The sequence below is a fragment of the Notolabrus celidotus genome, chromosome 8 (assembly GCF_009762535.1).
Source record: "Notolabrus celidotus isolate fNotCel1 chromosome 8, fNotCel1.pri, whole genome shotgun sequence".
Taxonomy (NCBI): domain Eukaryota; kingdom Metazoa; phylum Chordata; class Actinopteri; order Labriformes; family Labridae; genus Notolabrus; species Notolabrus celidotus.
Window position 1 is genome coordinate 10556967 of NC_048279.1, and position 21759 is coordinate 10578725.

General features: G+C 41.2%; 2 protein-coding genes across 7 annotated transcripts in view; one reads left to right on the forward strand and one right to left on the reverse strand.

The window, feature by feature from the left end:
* Nucleotides 1–55: 55 nt before the first annotated feature.
* On the forward strand, nt 56–7289 carry pdgfrl (platelet-derived growth factor receptor-like). The gene is made up of 7 exons (XM_034689387.1): nt 56–495; nt 2426–2614; nt 3346–3619; nt 3703–3854; nt 5129–5422; nt 6106–6242; nt 6967–7289. The coding sequence occupies exons 2-7, from the start codon at nt 2560–2562 to the stop codon at nt 7153–7155; spliced, it is 1101 nt and encodes a 366-aa protein (XP_034545278.1). The 5' UTR covers nt 56–495; nt 2426–2559; the 3' UTR covers nt 7156–7289.
* Nucleotides 7290–8005: 716 nt separating this feature from the next.
* mtus1a (microtubule associated tumor suppressor 1a) overlaps nt 8006–21759 on the reverse strand; it is a 29386-nt gene continuing 15632 nt past the window's right edge. For 4 of the 6 annotated variants that reach the window (XM_034689379.1, XM_034689382.1, XM_034689380.1 and 1 more), the window contains 9 exons: nt 19436–19656; nt 14658–14724; nt 11433–11647; nt 11070–11175; nt 10770–10843; nt 10583–10678; nt 9835–9951; nt 9655–9752; nt 8006–9080 (listed from right to left, as the gene is read on the reverse strand). In XM_034689379.1, coding sequence (XP_034545270.1) covers nt 8852–9080; nt 9655–9752; nt 9835–9951; nt 10583–10678; nt 10770–10843; nt 11070–11175; nt 11433–11647; nt 14658–14724; nt 19436–19656 — 1223 coding nt within the window. In that variant the 3' untranslated portion in view covers nt 8006–8851. The remainder of the gene's footprint in view (nt 9081–9654; nt 9753–9834; nt 9952–10582; nt 10679–10769; nt 10844–11069; nt 11176–11432; nt 11648–14657; nt 14725–19435; nt 19657–21759) is intronic. The other 2 variants (XM_034689384.1, XM_034689383.1) reach the window with 1 other exon arrangement.

Consider the following 21759-nt stretch of genomic DNA (forward strand, 5'->3'; position numbering starts at 1 on the left):
GTGTCTGATATTCTGTTCTGTTTTGGTACACTTGCAAACATGCTGTTAATATAAGCTCATGGAATAAATCTCTTTTTCCCAGTGGCCTGTTATCCAGCTAAGAGCAAAAATTAAGTATTATATAAAAAAATATTTTTAGCATCACAGTTTAGGTAAACTTGTTCCCAGGTTTATTGTCTGTGTTCAGTGTCTATCAGTTTTAGAGAGAGCTCTTGTCCTGAACTACATGAAAAGTTCAGTAGTTGCTTTCAATCCTCCATGGTTTTTAGGTCTTGAATCGTAAGGCTCAGTGGGCTGTAGTTCACAGTAGAACCAGCTTCCTGTCTGATCTGTCACCTCATAACCAGTTTTTTACACTATGTGATGTGAGCAAACCCTTCACTCAACATGTGGGATACATGAGGGCTGTTTGACTTTGATGTGGACAGGTGTGTGCAGTACAGGGGTTTAAACAAATGTGGAAACAAATTCAGCAGCAGTCCCAGCAGCAGTAATGTGAGTATGTTACTACACTGAACCTTTACATTAAAACTGTACACACTTCCTGTTAGGTTACATAATGAAATAATAAGAAGGAATGTTTGTTTCACTTGCTACTAACTTCCCAGACAGAAACATTAAATGTGTTTTCAGGAAAACCATGTTGTCTTTAATATAATGTTTGTATTATTCTTATTGTCGGCTGATTAGTAGGATATCTGAAAACACTAAGAGTTAAGTATAATGAAAGCAAGTTCAAGAAATGAAGATGACGCCCCCATGTGGCCATGGAAGGGTTTTTGTTTTACTGAACACCTCTGAACAGCCAGAATATCTCTTCTTTTTCTCCCTTTTAGTCAAGTCAGAAACAATCAATGAATCATACAGTGGAGAACAGTGCACAGTAAAGTATCAGTGCCATACTGGGACAGTCCTGCTTTCAAAATCCTACATATGTTAAAATAATGCTGCCTGGTTATGGTCAGTGGTTCCCAACATGAGGTTTGAGATTCCTCAGTAAATAAATATGAGGCGTCATGATTTAAAGGGGTTGGAAAGAAAAAAACAGAACAAGTTCCATACTGTAATTTGTGGTAGATAGTTTTTCCACTTTCAGTCACAATTAAGTATTTTAATGAACCACTGGAAAGCTTTAGACAGGAAATATCTCTTAGTCCATTGGCTCCCAAACGTTGAGCCCTGGACCCCATAAAATATACTGTAGGTCCCCACTGTCCCTCAAAGTTACTTCATACTCCATTCAGATGCTTGGCAGAAAAATTGCCTGCCTACATGCACATGTGGCAGTGTTTCCTGTGCTTCTGGGACTTAACCTTCCTATTTGCAAGGTTTTATTTTAAATGTGCATACTATTTTGTCAATATTTCTACCATACAGGGTACAATGTGCAATTTCAGATTACTTAAAAAAAATGAATAAATTGGAAGACATTTTGCAAACCCCCCCCCCCCCCCCCCCCCCCCCCCCCCCCCACTGTCTCAAGACACCCACGGGGGTCCCGGGCCCCACTTCGGGAACCATTGTCTTAAAGGCCCTGTGAGGAGTTCTGAACTTGCTGAGAAACAGACTGAAAATGATACGGATGCCTCTTTATGACCTTCAATAGCAAACAAGACCATCAGCCACAACACTGACACCTTCTCTGTTGTCATTTTTAATGCCTGAAACTGCCCTGAGGGGGTAGGTGTCAGACCAGATGATGGACATCTTGCTTTAGAAACAGCCTTTATTTGACTGTTTTCATGGAAAATAATCACATTGCCTGATGAAGTTGACTGTTGAACACAACAGGATGAGGTTTTTGTTGAAAACACTACTTTTGCATGTAAAGGACAAGAGATAAGAGGTATCACTTTTTCCACAAGGGGGCGCCAGAACCTATAAAAAAACAAAAGTTCCTCACAGCAGCTTTAACCACCTGAAATAATTCTAGAAACCTTTGTAAGGGGTGAAACACCTACATTATTATTAAATGCTGAACTACAGACGTCAGAAACCTCTATTTACCTGTACTCTATGCTTTCTTTGATATGTGAAGGGACAAGTTGGCGGCCACACCCTATTGGGAAAACCATAAGTTATTAAATATGTGGGTATTATGTTGCAATATATGAAACATGAAACACCCTGAGAGCAGCACAGTGGTGTTTTACTGATTTATAGTAACATTTTAAAGGAGTAGTCACAATTTTTGATCTGTAAACAGTTTTTGGTCAGAGCATCAAACACAGAGGCACTTACCATACGTTTGTATATGGTCATGGAAGTAGCATTTTTAGACAAACTTGAACAATTAAAGGAACTTTGGTTCACATGTGGGTCCAGCAGAGGGCTATATAGACCATGCTTCTGCTCTTGGGTTATGAGAAGAGGGGGTAGAAGGGGGGTGCTGAAGTTATTTTCCTTTTTCCTCTCCGTCTGTGAGGAGGATGAGGCTAGAAGCATAGACAGGGTGTCTGAACCCTGTAGAGTTCCAAGGAAGCTCCGAGCCTGACCTTACTTCCTACTGAGCCCTGAATCAAACCTCCCTGACCTCTCCAGCTCTCTGACCTGAACACTATGAAGCTCTGGGTTTGGCTTTGCCTGGCATTGCTCTGGGTGGTGCTCCAAAATGGTGAGTACGATCCACATCTCCACATCTGTCTCGTAGGATTTATGAGTGAGGCAAAATGACTGTTTATTTCTTCACGAGAACTTGGAGTGCAACCTGGAGGTTATAGGAGGATGAGATAATCTGATGCTGTAAATCTGTTTGACATATGACAAAGATGAACTCTTCATTCATCTGTGATTCATCAGAACACACCTCAACCAATCTGCTATCACTGAGTTTTTACGTACTGTATCTTTATTCTAAATGTTTGCACAAGAGTTGCATGAAGTGTTGAGTTTTTGCTGAGTATTTCTGCAGAGCGACTCAAACCAGCTGCATCTGAGGCATGCAACAGACGTTTCCAATTAAAAGGGATTTACTGCTGACCTTTGCTTGAGTTCTCAATAATGCAGTGAAGAAGACTAAAAGAAAAGACTCTGAAAGTCTACACCTCAGAACACACCCTTTGTTTTAGCCTTTAAAGTCTGTAGTCTTCTGTGCCCTTTTAGAAATACAGAGCATGCAGCTGTAAGGGAAATCTGCCTCTGGACATCTGTGCCAGTATAATGCTTTGACACTTCCTGTCAAACTGTTGTCACAGCTGTGGGAACCATACTTACCACAGTTTCTCAAAAGAATCAGGCCATACAGTATCAGATGTTTTATGATTTATCTCTGATGTCTTTATTATTGTTGTTCCACTTTGTCCCCCCTCTAAACTCACCCTCCCTCCTCTGTGCCTCTGTGTCCAGGCGACTGCCAACAAGTCAAGCGGAGGAAAGATGTTGGAGAAAACCGCATCCGGCCAGGGGGGAAACGGGTGAAAGTACGACACCCCAAACTTAAAGATGTTGGAGTGAAAGGTCAGTCACTTCTGACCCAGGTTTTAGACAAGGGTCGCTTCTTGCGCCTGGGCCAGACCACGACTCTGACTCCTGGGAGGACTATGGAGCTTCGCTGCAAAGGAAACTCTATTGGATGGTCATACCCAACCTACCTTGACACCTTCAACGACTCCCGCCTCAGGTGCAGGAACCAAACATCTACTGTTTGTCATGCTTTAAGTTGATGTTAGAGTGAAAGTCTTTTTCTTTGTTTCTTGTCTCCAGCATCAAGCAGAGTGACAAATACAGTCAGCTGATCCTGACGTCGCCCTCTGCTGCTGACACAGGGCCTTACAGCTGCTGGGTGGTAGTGTGTGATGGCACAGAGTGTGAGAAAGACAATGATCGCGCACATGTCTCATACATCTACTTCACAGGTGACTAAAAACACAGTGGACTTTACATTAGCATCTTCAGAAACATAGCAATAAGGCCTGTTTACAAAGAGTAGGCCTACATGTTGTTATGTATTACTTTGATAGATGTCTGATAAGTTGTTATTAAATATAAACATAACCTACTTTAATTCGAGTATCTTTGCTTTAAGTTCTTGTCATCTAACAGCTTCTAGAGTTGATTTGAAGGGGGCATTTATGAGTTTATTGTGTTTTCTTTGACTGTCTCTCCTCTCCTCTACTATGCTCACCTGTTGCACACAGCTGTAGGAGCGGCATTCATTTATTAACAGAGCTTTTGATCAGGGTGCATTTTTAGCACCAAATAACTCATTAAAACCAAACTCCATGGAAAATTAATACTTGGGTGTAAATATTTGTGTTAAGAATGAACTTTAATGACATTTGTTAAACACTGACCCATGTCCCATCTGTTCAAATGGAAGACACCAGCTTCACTTTGTGAGAGCTGTCATGTCGTCCATGTTTTTGGAGAGTCGATTCTCTGAACTTGTAGTTTTGGGTCATCAGTGATTTCAACATTTGATGCTCAGGGGTGTGCTCAGAGGAATGGCAGGGTGGCACTGGCTCCCTGGAATTTGATTGGCCACCCCAAAATCATAAGTTGTGATTGGCCTATTGTCCTGTCAGAGGTGGGACTTATGTTAAAATCAAGTTTTCAGGCCATGTTGAAACAGCCTGTTTTTAGCTTTCTTTGCATTTCAGTGTGGGACGCTTCTTTTTGTCAGGCTAGCTCCCTATATTATGACTTTGAACAATCATCTTTATAAATTGAAATCAGGAATATACAACTATATGATACTCTAGTGATAGTAGTTAAAGCAGATAGTGAAGACAGAGGGTTATGCTAATCATTTGTGCATATGTGCACACACATAACCTTGCCTATGTCGGTACCCAAGTTGGGCCACTCAAGTCAAAAGTCTGGGCATGCCCCTGCCTGTTGATGCTAAATGCTACTAACTCATATGACAATCAGTGTACAGGGAAATGCCTCTGCCCTGCTTGCTGTTTATAAATTACACTTTTATATATGAGGAATCAAATAACATTTTTCAGAGCTTAGCATTCACTACATGATCGACCACTGAGGATGTCACTGATAACAATGTGAAAACCCCATTATGTGAAAAGCCAGACTGTGATTTATCATGACCGTGCTGGTGGGACATGAACATATTGAGCCCCTTTTCCAAGATGTATTTCTTTGATGCCACACATCTGTCTCCAAACAGACAAAGACAACCTCTTCGTCCCCTCTGCCATCCACTTTGAGATTGTGTACCTGCGTCCGAACAGGCCTGCTGTGGTGCCCTGTCGTGTGACTGACCCGCAGGCCACTGTGTCCCTGCACAGAGAGGTCCCTCCAGAAGAGATCCCAACCAATGGGACCCTGGTGACCTATGACCCAACCAAAGGGTTCATCCTGCAGAACCCAAGCCTGGAGCACCAGGGGGTCTTCTACTGCAAGGCTGTGACCAAAGGCACCCCTCAGATCTCCACTAAGTACCAGCTGCTCTATGTGGAAGGTACAAATCACTTTATTATAGTTTGAAATACGATAGCATCTGCACAGCCATTCCCCCTGTCTTTAACAGCTAAAAACACACAACATCTGACATCTTACTGATTTAAAGCACACAAGTCAACATGAGAGCATTTTTACTGAGTCATGAATCAAGCACTGGTTACTTAGCTTTATCAGCTTCCAGGGAAAGGTTGGATTTCAGAGTTGGAAACTTGGTCTGGGTTAATGAAATGGAAATAGTGTGTCCATGAGTTACATCAAAGCTATATGGCAGGACAAGCAGACGGAAAGAATCAGAGTTTGGACTGGTGACAGAGGCTTGCTAGACGCTAGCTTTCATTTCAAAATGTCACACATTTGTACATAGCTGCTTCCTTTCACTTATTTTCAGTCTGTTTAAAACTTCTGAAAAGGTTAACAGATACACATTAATAGATTTTTGACAAAATACGGGTATGCTTCTAGGCTGGGCTGCTTGTTTCACAACTGAATTTGTATCATTACAAGTTGAACAGATTGTTCCCAAGATAAGATTTAGTAGCCAACACTTATTACTCATACATTAGGAGATCTACCGTATAGTTTGTTTAACACTAAGCAAACAGCAGATTCAAAAGCAGCTATGTCCTGTGCACACAGATTTGTCCATAGTACGCACACTAGCTCACTGTCTCTTGTCAACAGTTCCCAGTGGGCCTCCATTTGTGAGCCTTGAAGCGTCTCCAGAGGCTGTGAGCGGAGGAGACAATGTCAATGTAACATGCACTGTGCTGGGGGAGCCAGAGGTGGATGTGAGCTTCACCTGGTCTTATCCTGGTCAGGTAAGAGGATTTCTGAGCCTAAAAGCAAAAGTCAATAATGATTAGCAGTAACAGCCAGAACCTGGTTTTGTTTTAATTCATTTATCGAGTTAACCTTTATTTAGATAGGTAATCTGACTGACACAGGGGTCTCGGTCAAGACAGCAGCAAAACAAAGTTACAGACGGACAGGAGATCAGTACGACAACAAGACATAACAGAAATCATGTAATGAAGAGTGCAAAAGTGGCTTGTTAGCCTAAATGCTGTGAATAGGAACAAAACACTGATGGCTTCCTTTCCTGTTTAAATGAGAGTAAATTAAAAACCTTAAGGGTCAAAAGGGGGGGGCTTCAGTTTCTGGAAGGTAAGGGGAAGATTTTGAGAAGGCCTCACTACCTAAGTCTGTACAGGCTGTAGGAGATGGGGAGAGCAATGAAGCCATGTGAGTGTAGACTATAGCAGCACTGCTAATGTGATATGTAAGTGGATGTATTAAGGTCGCAGTCAGAGGGATTCATTTAAAAACAAAGTTATTTAAGCTTCAGTTTGATTAAATTTTGCTAAAGAAAAACGTTTAATTTATTTTTGCCAGCCTGCATTGAGGTAACAAAAATAGACTATAATTTGAGGACTTCAGGATCTTACTGTTGATAATCCATGTTGAGTTATTGATGAGCTAACCACTATGAATGATCAAACCTTCCCCTCATTGTTCATCACTCATGTTGGTTCAATTGAACAGGGCCATCGTCCAGTTCACATCAACAATTCCTGGAGGCTGGTTAACAGAGGTCTGAGCCACACCACGCGGGTCTCCCAGAGTGTCATGACTGTAGACGACATGGAGACCATAGACTTTGGAAACTACGTCTGTAAAGCCAATAACCCGAATGGTGAGACGGTTGTGTCGATCAACATCATCTCCAAATAGCCCTGCAACATTATTGTTATAATTAATGTAAGTGTGGTGCTGAGATGCAAGTGTAGCCAGATGAAATCTAAAGGTATAAAAAATGTATTTTATAATTGCTGATTGTGATACATAATAAAGACTTGCTACATCTACTGTTGACTCATTTTAAAGCAGGAACCTTTAAAGGGTGCACTGAAAGGTTAAAGCTACTCTGCAAGACGTCACTTTTCAAACACAGAAACATACGTTTTGCAGATGTTTCGCTTATTTTGAAGTTCCCAAAAAACTGAACTAAGCAGAAATCTAACGGGAGCTTTAATAGTGAACCAAGTGTGAAGTCAGAGTCTTGAAGTTCTGTATGTCATCATCATTCTGCTGTAAAGCCTGGCACAATCAAACAGCACAGTAATTACTGTAAGCCTCAACGCCACTTTTAAAAGAAATAATAGTGCTGGAGACTAGAGGTGCTGCCATCAGAAACTGGGCCTGGCCTTCTAGCTTGTTGTGAAGAGAGGAATCTGTTTTAAACTTGAGCTGTGTGCCAGCCTGGCTCTCTAATGCTCTCCGTATGTGGAATGCTATCTGCAGGCCCAGAACTTATTTTGGTCCAATGTAACACTTGCTGCCGTTTCCACTTTGTTAAATAGCTGCTTGTTGTTATGTGTTAGGAGGAGTGTACTTAAACTCAGGATATGAAAGTTCGTCATCAAGAAATGACTTCATTTTATTTTCCTCAAAAACAACGGTCACTGTGTAGGACGGATACCAGCTGACAAGAGGTCTTTCTGGGACAGGTTTCCCTGTTTCTGGTAAACTAACAGTGCTCACTTGATGTGGTCTAGTCAAATGTTTAGATCACAAGCCTGACTTAATCAACAGGTTCAGTACAAGACTTTATTAATTGCATATTTCAAACAGGGTAAATACACCAATAACATCAATTCAACACGAATACTCTTCTGAGACAGTTTCAAGAGGCAGTGTCTCTAAAATGTACAAGTACTGTAAAGCTTTTTCTGGTCAACTCTTTGCAAAGACACGGGCATTAAAGCTGCGTTTGGAGGGTTCAATAGGGGAAACAGAAACATGCACAAAGACTTGGATTGGTCCCGTGGTCAAACAAACAAATGTGAAAGACGAAACATTTGAGGCCACAGCTGATCCTAGAATTGCTAACCTAGATATAAAAGACACCGTCCTTTGACCCAATGTCAGTTTAAATACAGCGTTGGCATAGATTTGGAACAATAGTGTATATGGTGATCATAGCTGTGATCACCATAGACACTAAGAAGCCTTTTCTCAACATCTGCATGTGTTAGTGTGAGTATGTGTGTATATTTTTAACTGCATGTATTATATTGTGTGTGTGTGTGTGCGTGTTAAGCTTCAGGAAAAACAAGCCTCTGCTAACAAGAACAAGTTACAAAAATAGTGTCATCGTTTCATACAAGTCCTGAGATTTCCTTTTCCCATCCATAGTAGGAGACTAAAGGCAAAGAACAAGGTCACCGTGCTTCATAAGTGCTTCTGTGCAACGTTTCTTTACAGTCTGTAGCATCTCTCTGCACAGAGTTTGAGAGTTCATCCAATCCTGAAGGAGCCAAAGTCAGGCTGTTGCAATGCTAAGCTAAAAGGAAACAAACATGGCTCTAATATTCCAGAGGGACAACTCATAGGAGAGGGTCTGCTTCCTGGAAGCAGGGGCCCATCGTTATCTGGGAGAGAGAGGCGGGCTGGAGAACACGCCGGAGCTGCGTGGGGATGAGAGGCTGAAGGAGTGCGAGGGCGAGGCGGCGTTGGGGGACGCCTTGCGAGGGCTGCTCAGGTCTCCGTTATGAAGTTTCCACAGCAGCTCCTCATTCTCCATCGACAAACGCTTGTTCACCTTGGACTCCTTGTGAAGGGATTCCTGCAGCACTGCCTGCTCTGACGACAGCTGTCTGTAACAGGAAAACAAAAGACAGGAAAATTAGACAAACATGGAAATATTTAGAGACTGATGCTTCAATCTTACACAACTCCATGTTTATACTAGTTATTTAATGAATCTGGTGTCAGAGGGCTTCAAATTTATCAAAATAAAAATAAACTCAGAAAATCATGACTACAGAGATTAAGATTACCTATTAGAAAAGTTTGGGGACTATTGTTCTAATCCTGTATATATATAAATAATGCATAAACCTTTCCATGCTTTCTTCCTCCCTCAGCCTCTTTGTTTTCATCAAACCCAACTAATCACAAGAGCTTTCCAGAAGTCTAATTAAAAAAAACCTTGATAACAGCTGAGTTCTGTGTTTGGTCAAGTGGAGTGAAGGAATGAAGGTGTCACACTGTGCAGGGTTTGGCCTGTGTATTAATAGTTTCTGGAACATAATTGAGGTCCAAAGGTTCTCAGGTGAATTGCTGGATGAATGTACAGTAAGTCATGAGAGTTTAAGCAGAGGCTGTTAGTCCAGGGCTTTATCGTGAGGTTTCCATTACAACCCAGGAGCTCAGATTGTGAGCTGTTACCTCGACAGTGCAGCGTGTCGATCCATGCGGGCTTTCAGGTCCTCATTCTCCTGCTGGACCTTCTGCAGGCCCTCATCCAACTTCACATTTTTCTCTTTCTGGAAGGAAAGAAAAATATTTTTCTTGAATATAAAGCATTCCTTTTCATGACAGCCAGCGATTCTTCCTCATGTGTCTCACCAGTTTGTCGACCTCCATTAGCTTCTTCTCCTGCTGGTGGAGCTGCTTGTTTCTGATGTCCAGCACCACTTTGAGGCTTTCTAGCTCCTGCTCCAGGTACAGGGTGTGAGAGTCTTTCTGTGGGGACAAATTAAATGTGACAGGATGTTCAAAGTGTTCAAGACTTTAAAATGATTACAGGAGTCATGAGGCCACAAAGACAGAATACACAAGAGGGCGCCATGCAGCACTCACAAACATTCACTGCTCTGAAAGATCAAACCCTGACTGTGTCGATGTCCTCCATACTGAGATAACAACCTACAGTACATGCCACTAAAGATATTTGACCTACCTATGGTTAATATTTTACATTGAGCTTTATTTATTGTTATTATTTAACATTATGTATTTTATTATTGTGCTGTTTATCAACCTGGTAAAAACAGATATGTAGTTGCTGTTTATACGGGGGTAGTTACTTTATCGCTTATCTCTGTGCCAGAGCCGAATTCTTGCTAAATGTAGCATCCACTTAACACTGATGAGAAGTGTCAGCCTCACTGTACAACCGCACTCAGGGAAATTAAAGTCTCCACCATGAGAAGCTTGCTTTCTTTCTTTAAAGAAAGGTCATATTGATCGAGTTTCCATGCTAATGTATCTTTCTATGGAGCATTGTCTTTCATACTTAGAACCAAGCAACCCTGGTGTCATGAGATGTTTCCAAAGAGGGGATCTGCTATAATAAGGACACAGATGAGAGTACCTGACACTTTTCGGCAAGCTCTTTCCTCCTATTCTCCTCTGCAGTTAGCTTCTCAATGAGAGCATTGTTCTCCACAGTCAGCACCTCTATCTTTCCCTGTAGTTGTACACAGCACAGCAAAGTTACCGTGTTGCACTCTACGGTTTTGTGATTTAAAATCAAAGTGAAATAAATACATAAGGCTTACAGTTAAAGCAGCTTCTGCGTCTTTCAAACTTCTGTCCAGAGACTGCAGCTCCTGGTTGTGGATCTTTCTGAATTCTGAGGAGTTGACAGAAGCAGACAGAAATATTCAGAAAAGCTCAGAGTGAACAAAAAAGGTGAAGGCTATTCACAATTAAAACAAATCATACATGTTTTTTGAAAATGAGGTAGAATATCACTGTTGTTTTCCTTTGAGTCAGTTTTGAATGAACTCAAAAAGCAGCATCAGGGATTAGGCTGTTAAATATAGTTTAAATCATTTGGTCCGGCACTCATCACTCACCTTCCAGTGACGTTTCATGGTGCTGTTGAACACACTGCAGCTGCTGTGCATGGCTGTTCTCTAGTTCCAGCTGAATGGCTTCCTGATTGGCTTTAAGCTCTTCCATCTGTCAAAAAACAAAAGATAAACCAACTTTTCAACCAACCACAGCCTTACTGCTCTTAGCACAGAACTACACGCTGCATTAAATCAAGATTTGTCACACTGTTTTACTCCTGAAGCAAAATTACTCCAACAAGCATCTATAAAAAGCTTTCAGCCACTACAGACCTCCAGTCTCCCCACGTCTCACTCTTTTCAAATACAAACATTCAACAGAGGAGGAGGATGTAAACATCATGAGAAAGTGTTGTATGCACAAACCTGCTTCTGCATGACATTCTTGCACTTGTCAGCCTCCTCCTGGTAGGTGAGGTGGACCTTGTCCCACTCATCCTGGTAGAAGGTCTGGAGTCTCTGCTCCAGCTCCGCCAAATCCCTCTGGTGCTGCTCCTGCAGTTTGTGCAGCGCATCCTCCAGAGCAACGCGCAACTCATCCTTCTCCTTCTCCAGCCGTTCAGATGAATGAACGGAGCAAACTAGGAATAAACAGAAAGTTACTTCATCTAGATGAAAGGGTGATGAGACACGTGCCCTACGTTCAGTGACTGGACGCAGCTGTGTAGGCTCATTTATAGAAAAGAGGGAAATGTGTGTTCGTGACTGCTCGTGAAATAACTGCCTCACCAAAGTTCTCAGTGGACGAACAAAGTATGTGTCACACTAAACATGCTCCAACTCTGAATGGAAAGAGTGACCTAAGAGGAGAGGTCCCTTTTAAATTTGACTGCATGTGCCAACCACAGTGCAGATTTACAGGCAGATGAAGAAACAGTAACAAGTCTCTAAACTCTTCTACAATATGTCGAAATCAGTAACAGAGGTGACAGACTTCTGTAATCAGACTCTCCTCTCCCTCCTTCCCTTGCTTGGACTTCATGTAGTTGGGGGCTTTTATTTTTGTTCTGTTAAGTGTTACTATTTCACAGTTATCTCCACTGTTGAGTGTTAGAGTTATTTCTGGAGCAGGTGACAGTGAACAACCTGTCTCCTGTCAAAGTGTTTGTGCACAAACTCTGTTGGTATCCAGCAGCTGGTGTTGCCAGGTGATGTGAAGTCAAACTGAACATCTGTGGTCATGTTGAGCAGGTGTTTTTGTTATAAAGGCCTGCCTCAAATACAAGAACTCCTACTCAGAAGATGAAACTGTGTATAATCCAGTGGTGGGCGAAAATGATACTGAACCAAGATGTTCCTCTGCTTTGGCAGGTACATTGTATCCATTCACTGCTCTCACAAAAGAAAAGGTCCTGATAAAGGTTCAGGTTTTATTCCCTGATAAAAGTCATCTTGAATTTTATAAACACAGAAATATGACCATAGTATAATGCTGCATTGGATAACATAACAGTGCCATCTAAGTTTTTCTTTTGCACCTTTTGCATTTTGATGATGATTTCCCTGCTGGTCACATATTGGCAGCATATGAGATGTTTTTAAGTTCATAGTTTTGTGTGGTGCCGCTTTAAAAACGGCAAGCTCTCTGGGTGTTTTCAAAAGTAAACTTAAGACTTACCTTTTTAATCTAGCTTTTAATTGGAGTCTTTTATTTTTAGCCCTTGACGGCATTATTCTTTTTTATTATCATTTGAATCATTGCTTTAACATTTATTTATCTTATCTAATTATTTATTTATCTATGTATTTCTTGTATTCATCTGATCTTGTTAATGCTACCTTATTTTTTACTTTTCTGTCCACTATTACTTCTTATGTTAATTTTACTGTGTTGATTTTATTTTATTTTTACATATTTTATTTATAATCATGCCTTTTATAATTTTACCATTGCTGTTTTCTGTCTCTGTTATTCTGTGAAGCACTTTGGGCTGCATGTTTTTATGTATGAAAGGTGATGTATAAATAAAGTTGACTTGAGCTTATATCCTTTAGACAACTTAAATCAAATTCTCTCAAACATGTCAGTCATACTGTGTTTTCCTGATGTAAATACAAATCTGTGTTTTTTGTAGCTGCAGTGTGAAGGAATAACACAGCAGAGCATGTGCATAGAGATTCACCTTACCAAGGATGGAAAAACAGCAACAGATCCAGGAACAGAGGCCAAGCTAACATAGGGACTATCTATCAGGCTTTGGCATGTACAGCTCAACAAAAAGAGGCCAACCCTCCACAACCATGTGTAACAGAGATCTGGTCATATGAGCCTTTCCAGGCAAAATCCACCCAACAAAAACATCTCATGGCTCGTACAGGGAGGAGGAGGGTCCAGTTAATCTAAAGTTAGCTGCATCTTGGCCCGCAGTCAACAGGATGATGAAGTTTGGACATGTCGCAGATAATGCAGCGGGTGAAAAGTGCAGATCCTTCTTTGATGTAATTTTATGTGTGAAGAATGTTAAACTGGGTGTGACTGCATTGTCATTTTGGCTGTGGCCCAATACTTAAATTTACTGCTGCATGAGGTGCAACATCTCTGAGGAAGCAGACGGAGGCACGGTGTGGATCATCAACATCCAATACTTCACAAAACACAAAGGTCTATTTGAGGTCAGAGTAAGTCTCAAAGGCTCGCTGAAGTAAAGAATGTGTTAAGCACAGATATCACAGCTCAGCATGTAAGAGCAGTCATGTGGAAGTCTCGAGGCTGTGAGGGTACTAGAGCGGGAGTGTGTTTGAGTGTGTGTGGGTCTGTGCATGTGAGGGTATTCTGTGTGGAAACACTGAGACTGGCCATGAAACATGGGGCAATGTCCCAACCTGAGCCATCACAAGGCCTCAGGTGGTGTGACATTCCTCCACTGAGAGCCCCCCCTAACTTTGGGGTCAGAGATCAGCCTGCCACCCCTGAGGGAACAAACCAACACCTCTCCACTTTGCAACACTAAAACACACACAGGCCACAACAAATTGCTCTCTGATTTTTTTTTCAAAGGACGAAAGCAATTACTGAGCAGAGAAAGACCCACAGTGGGGATCTATGTAGGGGGCAAAGGCAAACAAGGATAAGACCTCCATCTGAAACCGGGAAGGGTCATATTTTATTCATCTAAAGGAATTGTGACACACTAGTTTCATCAGAGAGGAAAGTCAGTGTGTCACAGCACAAACCAATTCAAGGTCCAGCCCTGAACTGTTCAAAGAATAACCAATAAATATTACACTGACAGCCAGTTTATCCGACTGCACAGCTGTTGGTCAAGAAGTATTTGTGCAGTGTACTGTGCAGGCATCATTGTACAATGATGCCCAACATATGACTTTGACTTTCATAATTAAAACACCAATAAATCAGATCAATAACAGCATTAACTGCAACAAAAATAGATACATCTTTTAAAGCCTAAAAGCTGACATGACATTTCCCTCCTCATCTTTACCAACATGTTGTTTAGAGCAGCTATGTAAACTCAACTAACAGGGCTAAACCACATTAGACAGAGGTTCTGAATCAAAGCCTGGACCAGGATAGTTCAGTCCTGATAGCTTTAAACACAGCCAGTGAGGGGTGAAGGTGAGCTTACTTACCCAGCTCTCCTCTGAGGTCGACCAGCTCCTGGGAAAGCTCCCTGCAGTGCTTTGTGGCTTCTTCACGCTGCACAGGGAAAACAAACAGTCATGCTTGTGTTCACAATATCAATGCAATGCTCTGAATGTAGGATTTGACAAACAGCCTGAATCATCTCAGTCCAGATCATAAATGAGCAGTTGGAGCATTATTTAATTTGAACGTATCCACTCAAGATGAGAGGGAAGGTTACGTCAGGGCAACATCCTGACATATATCAGTCCAATGAATACAGGATATTATGTTTGGATGACAAATCTTAGAAATGTTTCTTGTTCTTTGTCTGCTACTGCTCTAAATGTACTAAGTCAAGGGAATAGGGATTAGGAAAACTTGACATCCACCTCATGTTTGCAGCCTTCTGTCAGACTAATTCCTTTACTTCTCCTTCTGACTCAGTCTTGCAGTGCAGAGGGGCTGTGCTGCAGCTGCAGGTCCCTCCAAACTTCAAACTGACGCATTGATCATCCAAAAGCTGTATACCTCTGTGCAACCACTCTAACAGGCTGCTTTACAAAAACAATCTGACACATGAAACAGTTTATCAAGCAGCCTGTATGATTAAATCATGAAGCACAGAGCAAACAACACAAGCTAAACACAAACTCACTGATCAGCTAACAAAAGCAAACAGTTCTTCCTTTCCTTGTTTACAGCGACACAAATCTAGATCCAGTCCTCACTGCAGAGTAGAATCATGTAGAAGCCAATTACCCTCGCTGCAGCACAGGGAGCACTAAGGCACGCTTTGCTGCCAGAACAGCCCATGATCCAGCCTCAGCCTGGAGGCTTGTATGCTGGAGTCTCCCCCTCCAGCTAAGGAGACCCAGTACTCCAGAACAAACAGTGGTCCAGGTGGACACACCACCGCCACACACCTCCTCCCAGACTGCTCTGACTACATCTAGGGCAGGACTGAAAAAGCCGCTTCACTGGCTGAAGCAAGTGACTGCAGAGTGCATTACCGTAGTACACCTAAAAAAAGCCCAAAAGGGGGCAGGCTGCAGTCTGAACAAGCACAGCCTTCCCTCCACTGCGCTGAGGTCACTTTAAGAAAGCCTGAGTGGAGCAAACAGATAAATTGTGCAGTGCTGTCTGACATCAGGCTGATGGAGCAGGACTTGTGCAGAGCAGTGACCTTCCCAGGGGATACATGGGGAGTCTTCATTACTTCCATCCCCCCCCAATCATCCAAACCTACATTAAATCATCCCCTCGGTCCGCTGCATCAATATTACCTTACAGTATGCTATACGGCTCGCGGCTTCACAGGCACAATCCCTCCATTACCAGATGAGATAATGCTGACACAGATCACATTTCCAGTTTCTGTGTGAGCACGTCTTTACAGTCAACGCATAGAGTTGATGTCACTTGTAGACATGGCATGATATGCATTGTTCAACATTTCTCAGAAGCTGGAGAAGGACTGTATAGCTATTTGTATCACAACCGAGCTCATGCAACATGCTTCCCACAGAGCAGTAAACTGACCAATCACAGACAGACATTTGCTTTGACTCTGCAGTTCCTATTTTAAAAAACAACCTTGCAAAAAAAACCTGTATCATATTAGTCAATAAATATTTGATAGGTGGTAAAATGACCACAGTGACATTGCACATTTCTAGTCTTCTGGTAACTCAAAACACTGAGCACTACATGCCAAATTCACCCTTACACTGATGCCATTGGGTGCAGTTTTGAGTTCTATATAGATCATTCCCATGGATACTTTGACTCCTCCCGTCTGCATGTCAGAGATTAAACAGCTGGTCTTCTGATGTGGATGACTTGATCACACAGCCAATTTATAACCAATGATGCATTTATTTATTCAAAAAGTGGTAACCACAGTCCTCTATGTTTGGGCACATTGTTATTTTAATACCCACATTCGTCTGTGTAAGAATAAAGGACATCAACAGGGTGCAAGGAGTAGGCATGTCCCCAGAGTCCATCAATATGATACCATGTCAGGTGTAGAATAACACTTGATGCTAGACTCACATCAATAACCAGTTGCCTCAGGTTGAATTACCATTTCCTGGAATTATTGTGAGTATCATAATGTGAACAGAGAAATGCATAATTACAAATCTGTATTTCTAATAATTTATGTTGTTTGTATTTGTAATGTGAAGTGAAACTTGTCTCTCAGTGCCAGTGTTAACACACGTCAAAGCAGATAAGAAGCAGTGCTCACTCCTGGCTCAGTGTCTGGCTGTTGTTCGTTGCCATATCAAGGCAACAGCTGGGACATTCTCACACTGTGATGGTAAAGACCTGCCTCCTATTCTAGGGCTCAAATGGCCACCAGGTTTCACAGTACACAATGTACAACACTGACTTACCCAATAACTAGCTGGACTCAGAAATCTTTTATTTTCATGTTGAGAATCGTTCTTCTATAAAATGCGAGTTGTGTTTGTCTTAGACCCTGTAAGTGTTTGTGTTAACTGAATGGGTGGACTGCATTACAACATGCTGTCTGTAAAGTTGAGTCACACAGGCTGAGGCAGCTGTTTTCAAGTCAAAGAGGAACAAACATTTTGTGTTTTTAAGACGTGTTGATGAAATCAGTTTCACAACCCTGACACTTAAACAGATGAATATGAGTCAGTGTTTAGAAATCACAAATTCAGCCATAAATACAGGTTTCATTTAGAAAGGCCCAGCGTCTGATCTTTTTCAAACACATTAAAGTCTTTTTGCCCGACTATCTGAATATATCTGCCAGTACTCAACAAAACCCTCAAAACTTAGAATCACTGATCCTAGCAGCAAAATTAACAAGCACCAGTGACTCATGGAGGCTAAAACCAGACTGATATGAACTCTGTTATAGTTGCAACTACCCAGAGCTCTGCCACAAGGGATCTGTGTGGCATCAAACTCTGGAGTGAGGCAAGAGTAAAGGGCGTGTCTGTAATCTGGGCGAAACCAATGTGTGAATGATTTCTGAGTTTCTACTTCATGATTTGTTTGCAGAGACCTCAAGATCATGTCGCAGCAAAAGGACCACAAAATGCTTAAAGAAGGAGCCCACCAGTCAGCACAGGTACTGAACCTAATAACTTCCCAGCAGATCTGCTGCATTCCCCTTGAACCACTGAGACACGCCTAACATGAAAATTACTAACAAGCATTGTTTAAGAGGAAAAAGATTCAAAAGAATGATTGACAAGTTGTATACTGACAATGACAGGAAGACTAGCAGGCAATGTTTACTGAGCTGAGACTTTTGACATATAACCGTTGCCTTTGATATGTTTGTCCAACATGAGCTATATTTAACCAGCACTAACAGTCAACACCACAGGCACTTAAAGCCTGACAATAATTTAAAAAATGGAGGACAAGCTTAACAGTCATAAATCGTTTGAGGATCACTTTCACTGTTTTCACTTAACAGCACAAGATTCAGTATTTGATACCCACATTTTGATATTTTGAATATTATAAGAGATATAGTACTGTATTCAGAAAAATATGTGAAGTTAGTCACTTGACAAAGACATGTCAACACTATCAAATAAGTACATTATTGTGTAATCTGAGAGTGTCAAAGTATTCAGTAAGAAGTTAAGAACAGACACTACTTTAACAAGATACAATCAGGGATATTTACTCTCTATATTAAGACTGATGTGAACCTTACACTGTAATAAGGCTCCTGATGTAAGTTTACTCGAGAGTCCAAGCACCACTTTATAGTTTTGCTTTGACAAGTGTCAAATCTGAGTGTAATGTCTGGCTGATAGAAGGGTTTTTGCACTGAACTGTGGGAAGGTAATCCCTCCACACGTCCAATTTTTTAGAAGCCAATCACATGTCATGGTATCAAAACACGCTCCAGACAAACAGCAAGCTTAAATATGTATATATTAAAAGGCTTTCAGGGTCATGCTTCCCTACCTGAATGACAAATGAAGCAAGCGACATGTCAATATGACAGAAAGACTTTTTCGGTTTAAATAGTAGTGGATTGTTTTAGGATACCTGCAACTATGTCTGTGTGTCTGTTTATCCCTTCATACACTTCCATCACCCACTTGTTGATAATAAAGAGGCCTTTTGTTTTGCCTTGCATTCAGCACAGGATTTCATGTGGCAGTATGTGTAAATACAACAATAATTAGAAGACTTATTCTGAACTACAACCTAACATGGTAAGAGGTGATATTTAATTAGGATGAAAGCAAGACTATCATTCATAAACCCTGAAATACATCTTCTGCTGGGCTGACATTTCACAGAGAACAAGTACCTGTCTGATTTAAGCTACATGTCAAAGCAAATACAGAAACATATTTCATTTCAGTTTTCTATAAATCAATGAAAACAGATAGCTCCTCATGATGCTCTCAAACTATAATAACTCACACTTCTTGAACTTTATTACAAGCATGGTCTCCCTTACATGAATATATATTGTTGAACCTCAAAGGTAACAGATATAAAGACAATAAGAACTGTAGACTACAGGGTGGGTTTTATTGTAGTTTGCCTTTGACACTTGGAAACTATTGTTCTTACATGATAATGTGAATCTCACAAAGACTACAAACATTATCAACTGAACAGCAACAATTAAAAAATGGACAAGCTCTATGGTGGATGTAAGATCTATCATTACTGAAGTATTTTCACATTAAAATAGTCTTTAGTGGAAAATGAAACTTCATGATGTGCAGCTTAAAAAGTGAAAGAAGAACCAAAGTATAAAAGGTTTTACCTCGGACAAAGTCTTCTGCAGGACGATGGCGACTGCCTCAAATCTGCGGTCGCTAGCTGCCAGGAGTCCTTGGAGCTTGTCAGTGCTCTGCTTCTTGGTCCCACCCTCAGACACACTCGCCGGTACAACATCTGGAGGACCATTACTCTGCTTGGGTTGGGATGCTTGCTGCTGAGGTTGTTGTTGTGGGTGGGAGCAGGTCTTTGGTTTGCTCTTGTCCACTGTAAAAGAACATGTGTTGAGTGTTGTGACAACATTGATCATCATCACACTCCCCTCCAGAACAGCTGCACCATCCACACTTTAGGCTCCTGTCAGGGGTACACAAGCCTTGGATATTTCCAAAGCCCAGAACTGTTCTGTCCAATCAGCCCGTCTGATGAATCCCAGGACTGCTGCTCTGACAGCCCGGACATATAAATGGGATGCAATTAGTTTTCCATATCCTAATTTAATCTATGGCTCTGCGGACACTGGTCACAGGGGACTTTAGCAAGGCCGTGCTACTGTAGTTCTGATTTACATCAGCTTTATAAATACATCACCACCATACAATAGCTGGCATCAAACTTAAAAAACCCTCTGTGTTTATCTGCAACAAAACAAGGACTTCAGTCGGATAAACTCACTACCACTGAAGTGCTCAAGTGATGAAAAGAGAGACCTCTCTTTGATATTAGAAAATCTTAGAAAATTGTTTCCCAGAGAGCAGTGTGTCCATGAGACTACTATGATGAGAGTTATGCAACAGAGCAGAGAGAGCAGCCTGAGAAATAGCAGGGATACCAGTGAGTGGAATAAACTGAAACACCACTGTGGGAATACTCACTCTGCTCTGTCTGCTGTTTAGAGAACAACTGTTACAGACAATTAAGATTACACTAAGGTGGAGTCGACCACAGCAGCTTTAAAGTAGATTCATCATTTGTTTACTCAATCTAATTCACTTTCAACGATATCAATATCTATTTCTGCTTATTAAACATCTTTAAAGCTATGCAGGCCCATTAAGTATTTATAATCATGACCTTTAAAACCTGAACCACATTCAAAGTTAAATTTAGATGAACTTAGAGGGGTATCATTTATGAACATCATATCATTTAATAGCATGTAAGTGAGAGGTGCAAAAAAAGACTTGGATGCCTTTTAAAATAACACCCTGTAGTTTCTATTGGTGGACAAGTGATTATAATTAAGCAAGGAGAAGGGTTTCCCTAACTACTGTAGACAGTTGACCCTGATCAGCAGAAAGCTCTCTGGACCCTGGCCTGATTGGGGCAACATTAATTCACAGAGAAGATAACTACACACAGGTCAACAGAGGGAACACTGAGTTCATCAATACATCAAAACAGCAACAGATTGGTGTCGAGGAAGTTAAACAAAATCCAAACAATGTTAAAAAGCTAGATTCATCTAATATGAATACATTTAACAGGATGCATGTGACAAGCTGACTTGAGTTTATACATATCTACTTCCTGGAGTGCAGTTAACCTCAAAACTAGTTTCTCAGAAGCATCTCAATGTTTCACAGCCAGAGTAAACACTTCAGCTAAAAGGCAGGCAGCGCCTTTAAGATAAACATAGTATTAAAATAATGCCACACCTGTATGGATGGTCTGATCTGAGATAACATGTCTCTTTAACTAAACCCTTAAAGTAAGAACACTCCAGCTCCTCATGCAACAGTGCTCATTTTGTTTATTCCACAAGCTTCAGAAAAACATTAAAGATATAAAGAGATTCTTTTTTCACTATGCATCGTGATTCTCTGATCCCACTAGAGCACAAACATGTCAAAATAAAAAGCCCTTTAAGACGTGGATCAAAACAAAGAGTGGAGCTGCACAGCTCAGCTTTCAATTAATGTGATGATGTCGCAGTTTGTTAAATATGACTGGGTTTCCTTTGAATTAGGACGCCCTCTGCTGGCTGTGCTAAGAACACAAAGAGACACCATGTTGTGTTTTCTCTCAGACAACATGTTCTCCTCAAACACGATGCATGCAGGGTAAAGCTCAGCGACAGACTTGGGCTGTCAGGTTACTGCAAGAAGTTTAAGTTATAATGTTAAATATCCTGTTTGTCTCTCTAATGATGTGACCAACATCTCCACTCTCCTTTCCCTCTAATGTAATACTTAGTCTTTTTCTGTAGTTAATGCTTTATGATACTTGCTTAGCCTCCTACACATTTAAAGAATATATAGAGGGATCATCGCCATGTTAACCGATGTCACTTTTTTTTAAAACTGTGATACAGGAAGAAATGGATATTTGCTTATGACCGCCCCAGCTATAATATTATATTATTTGTTT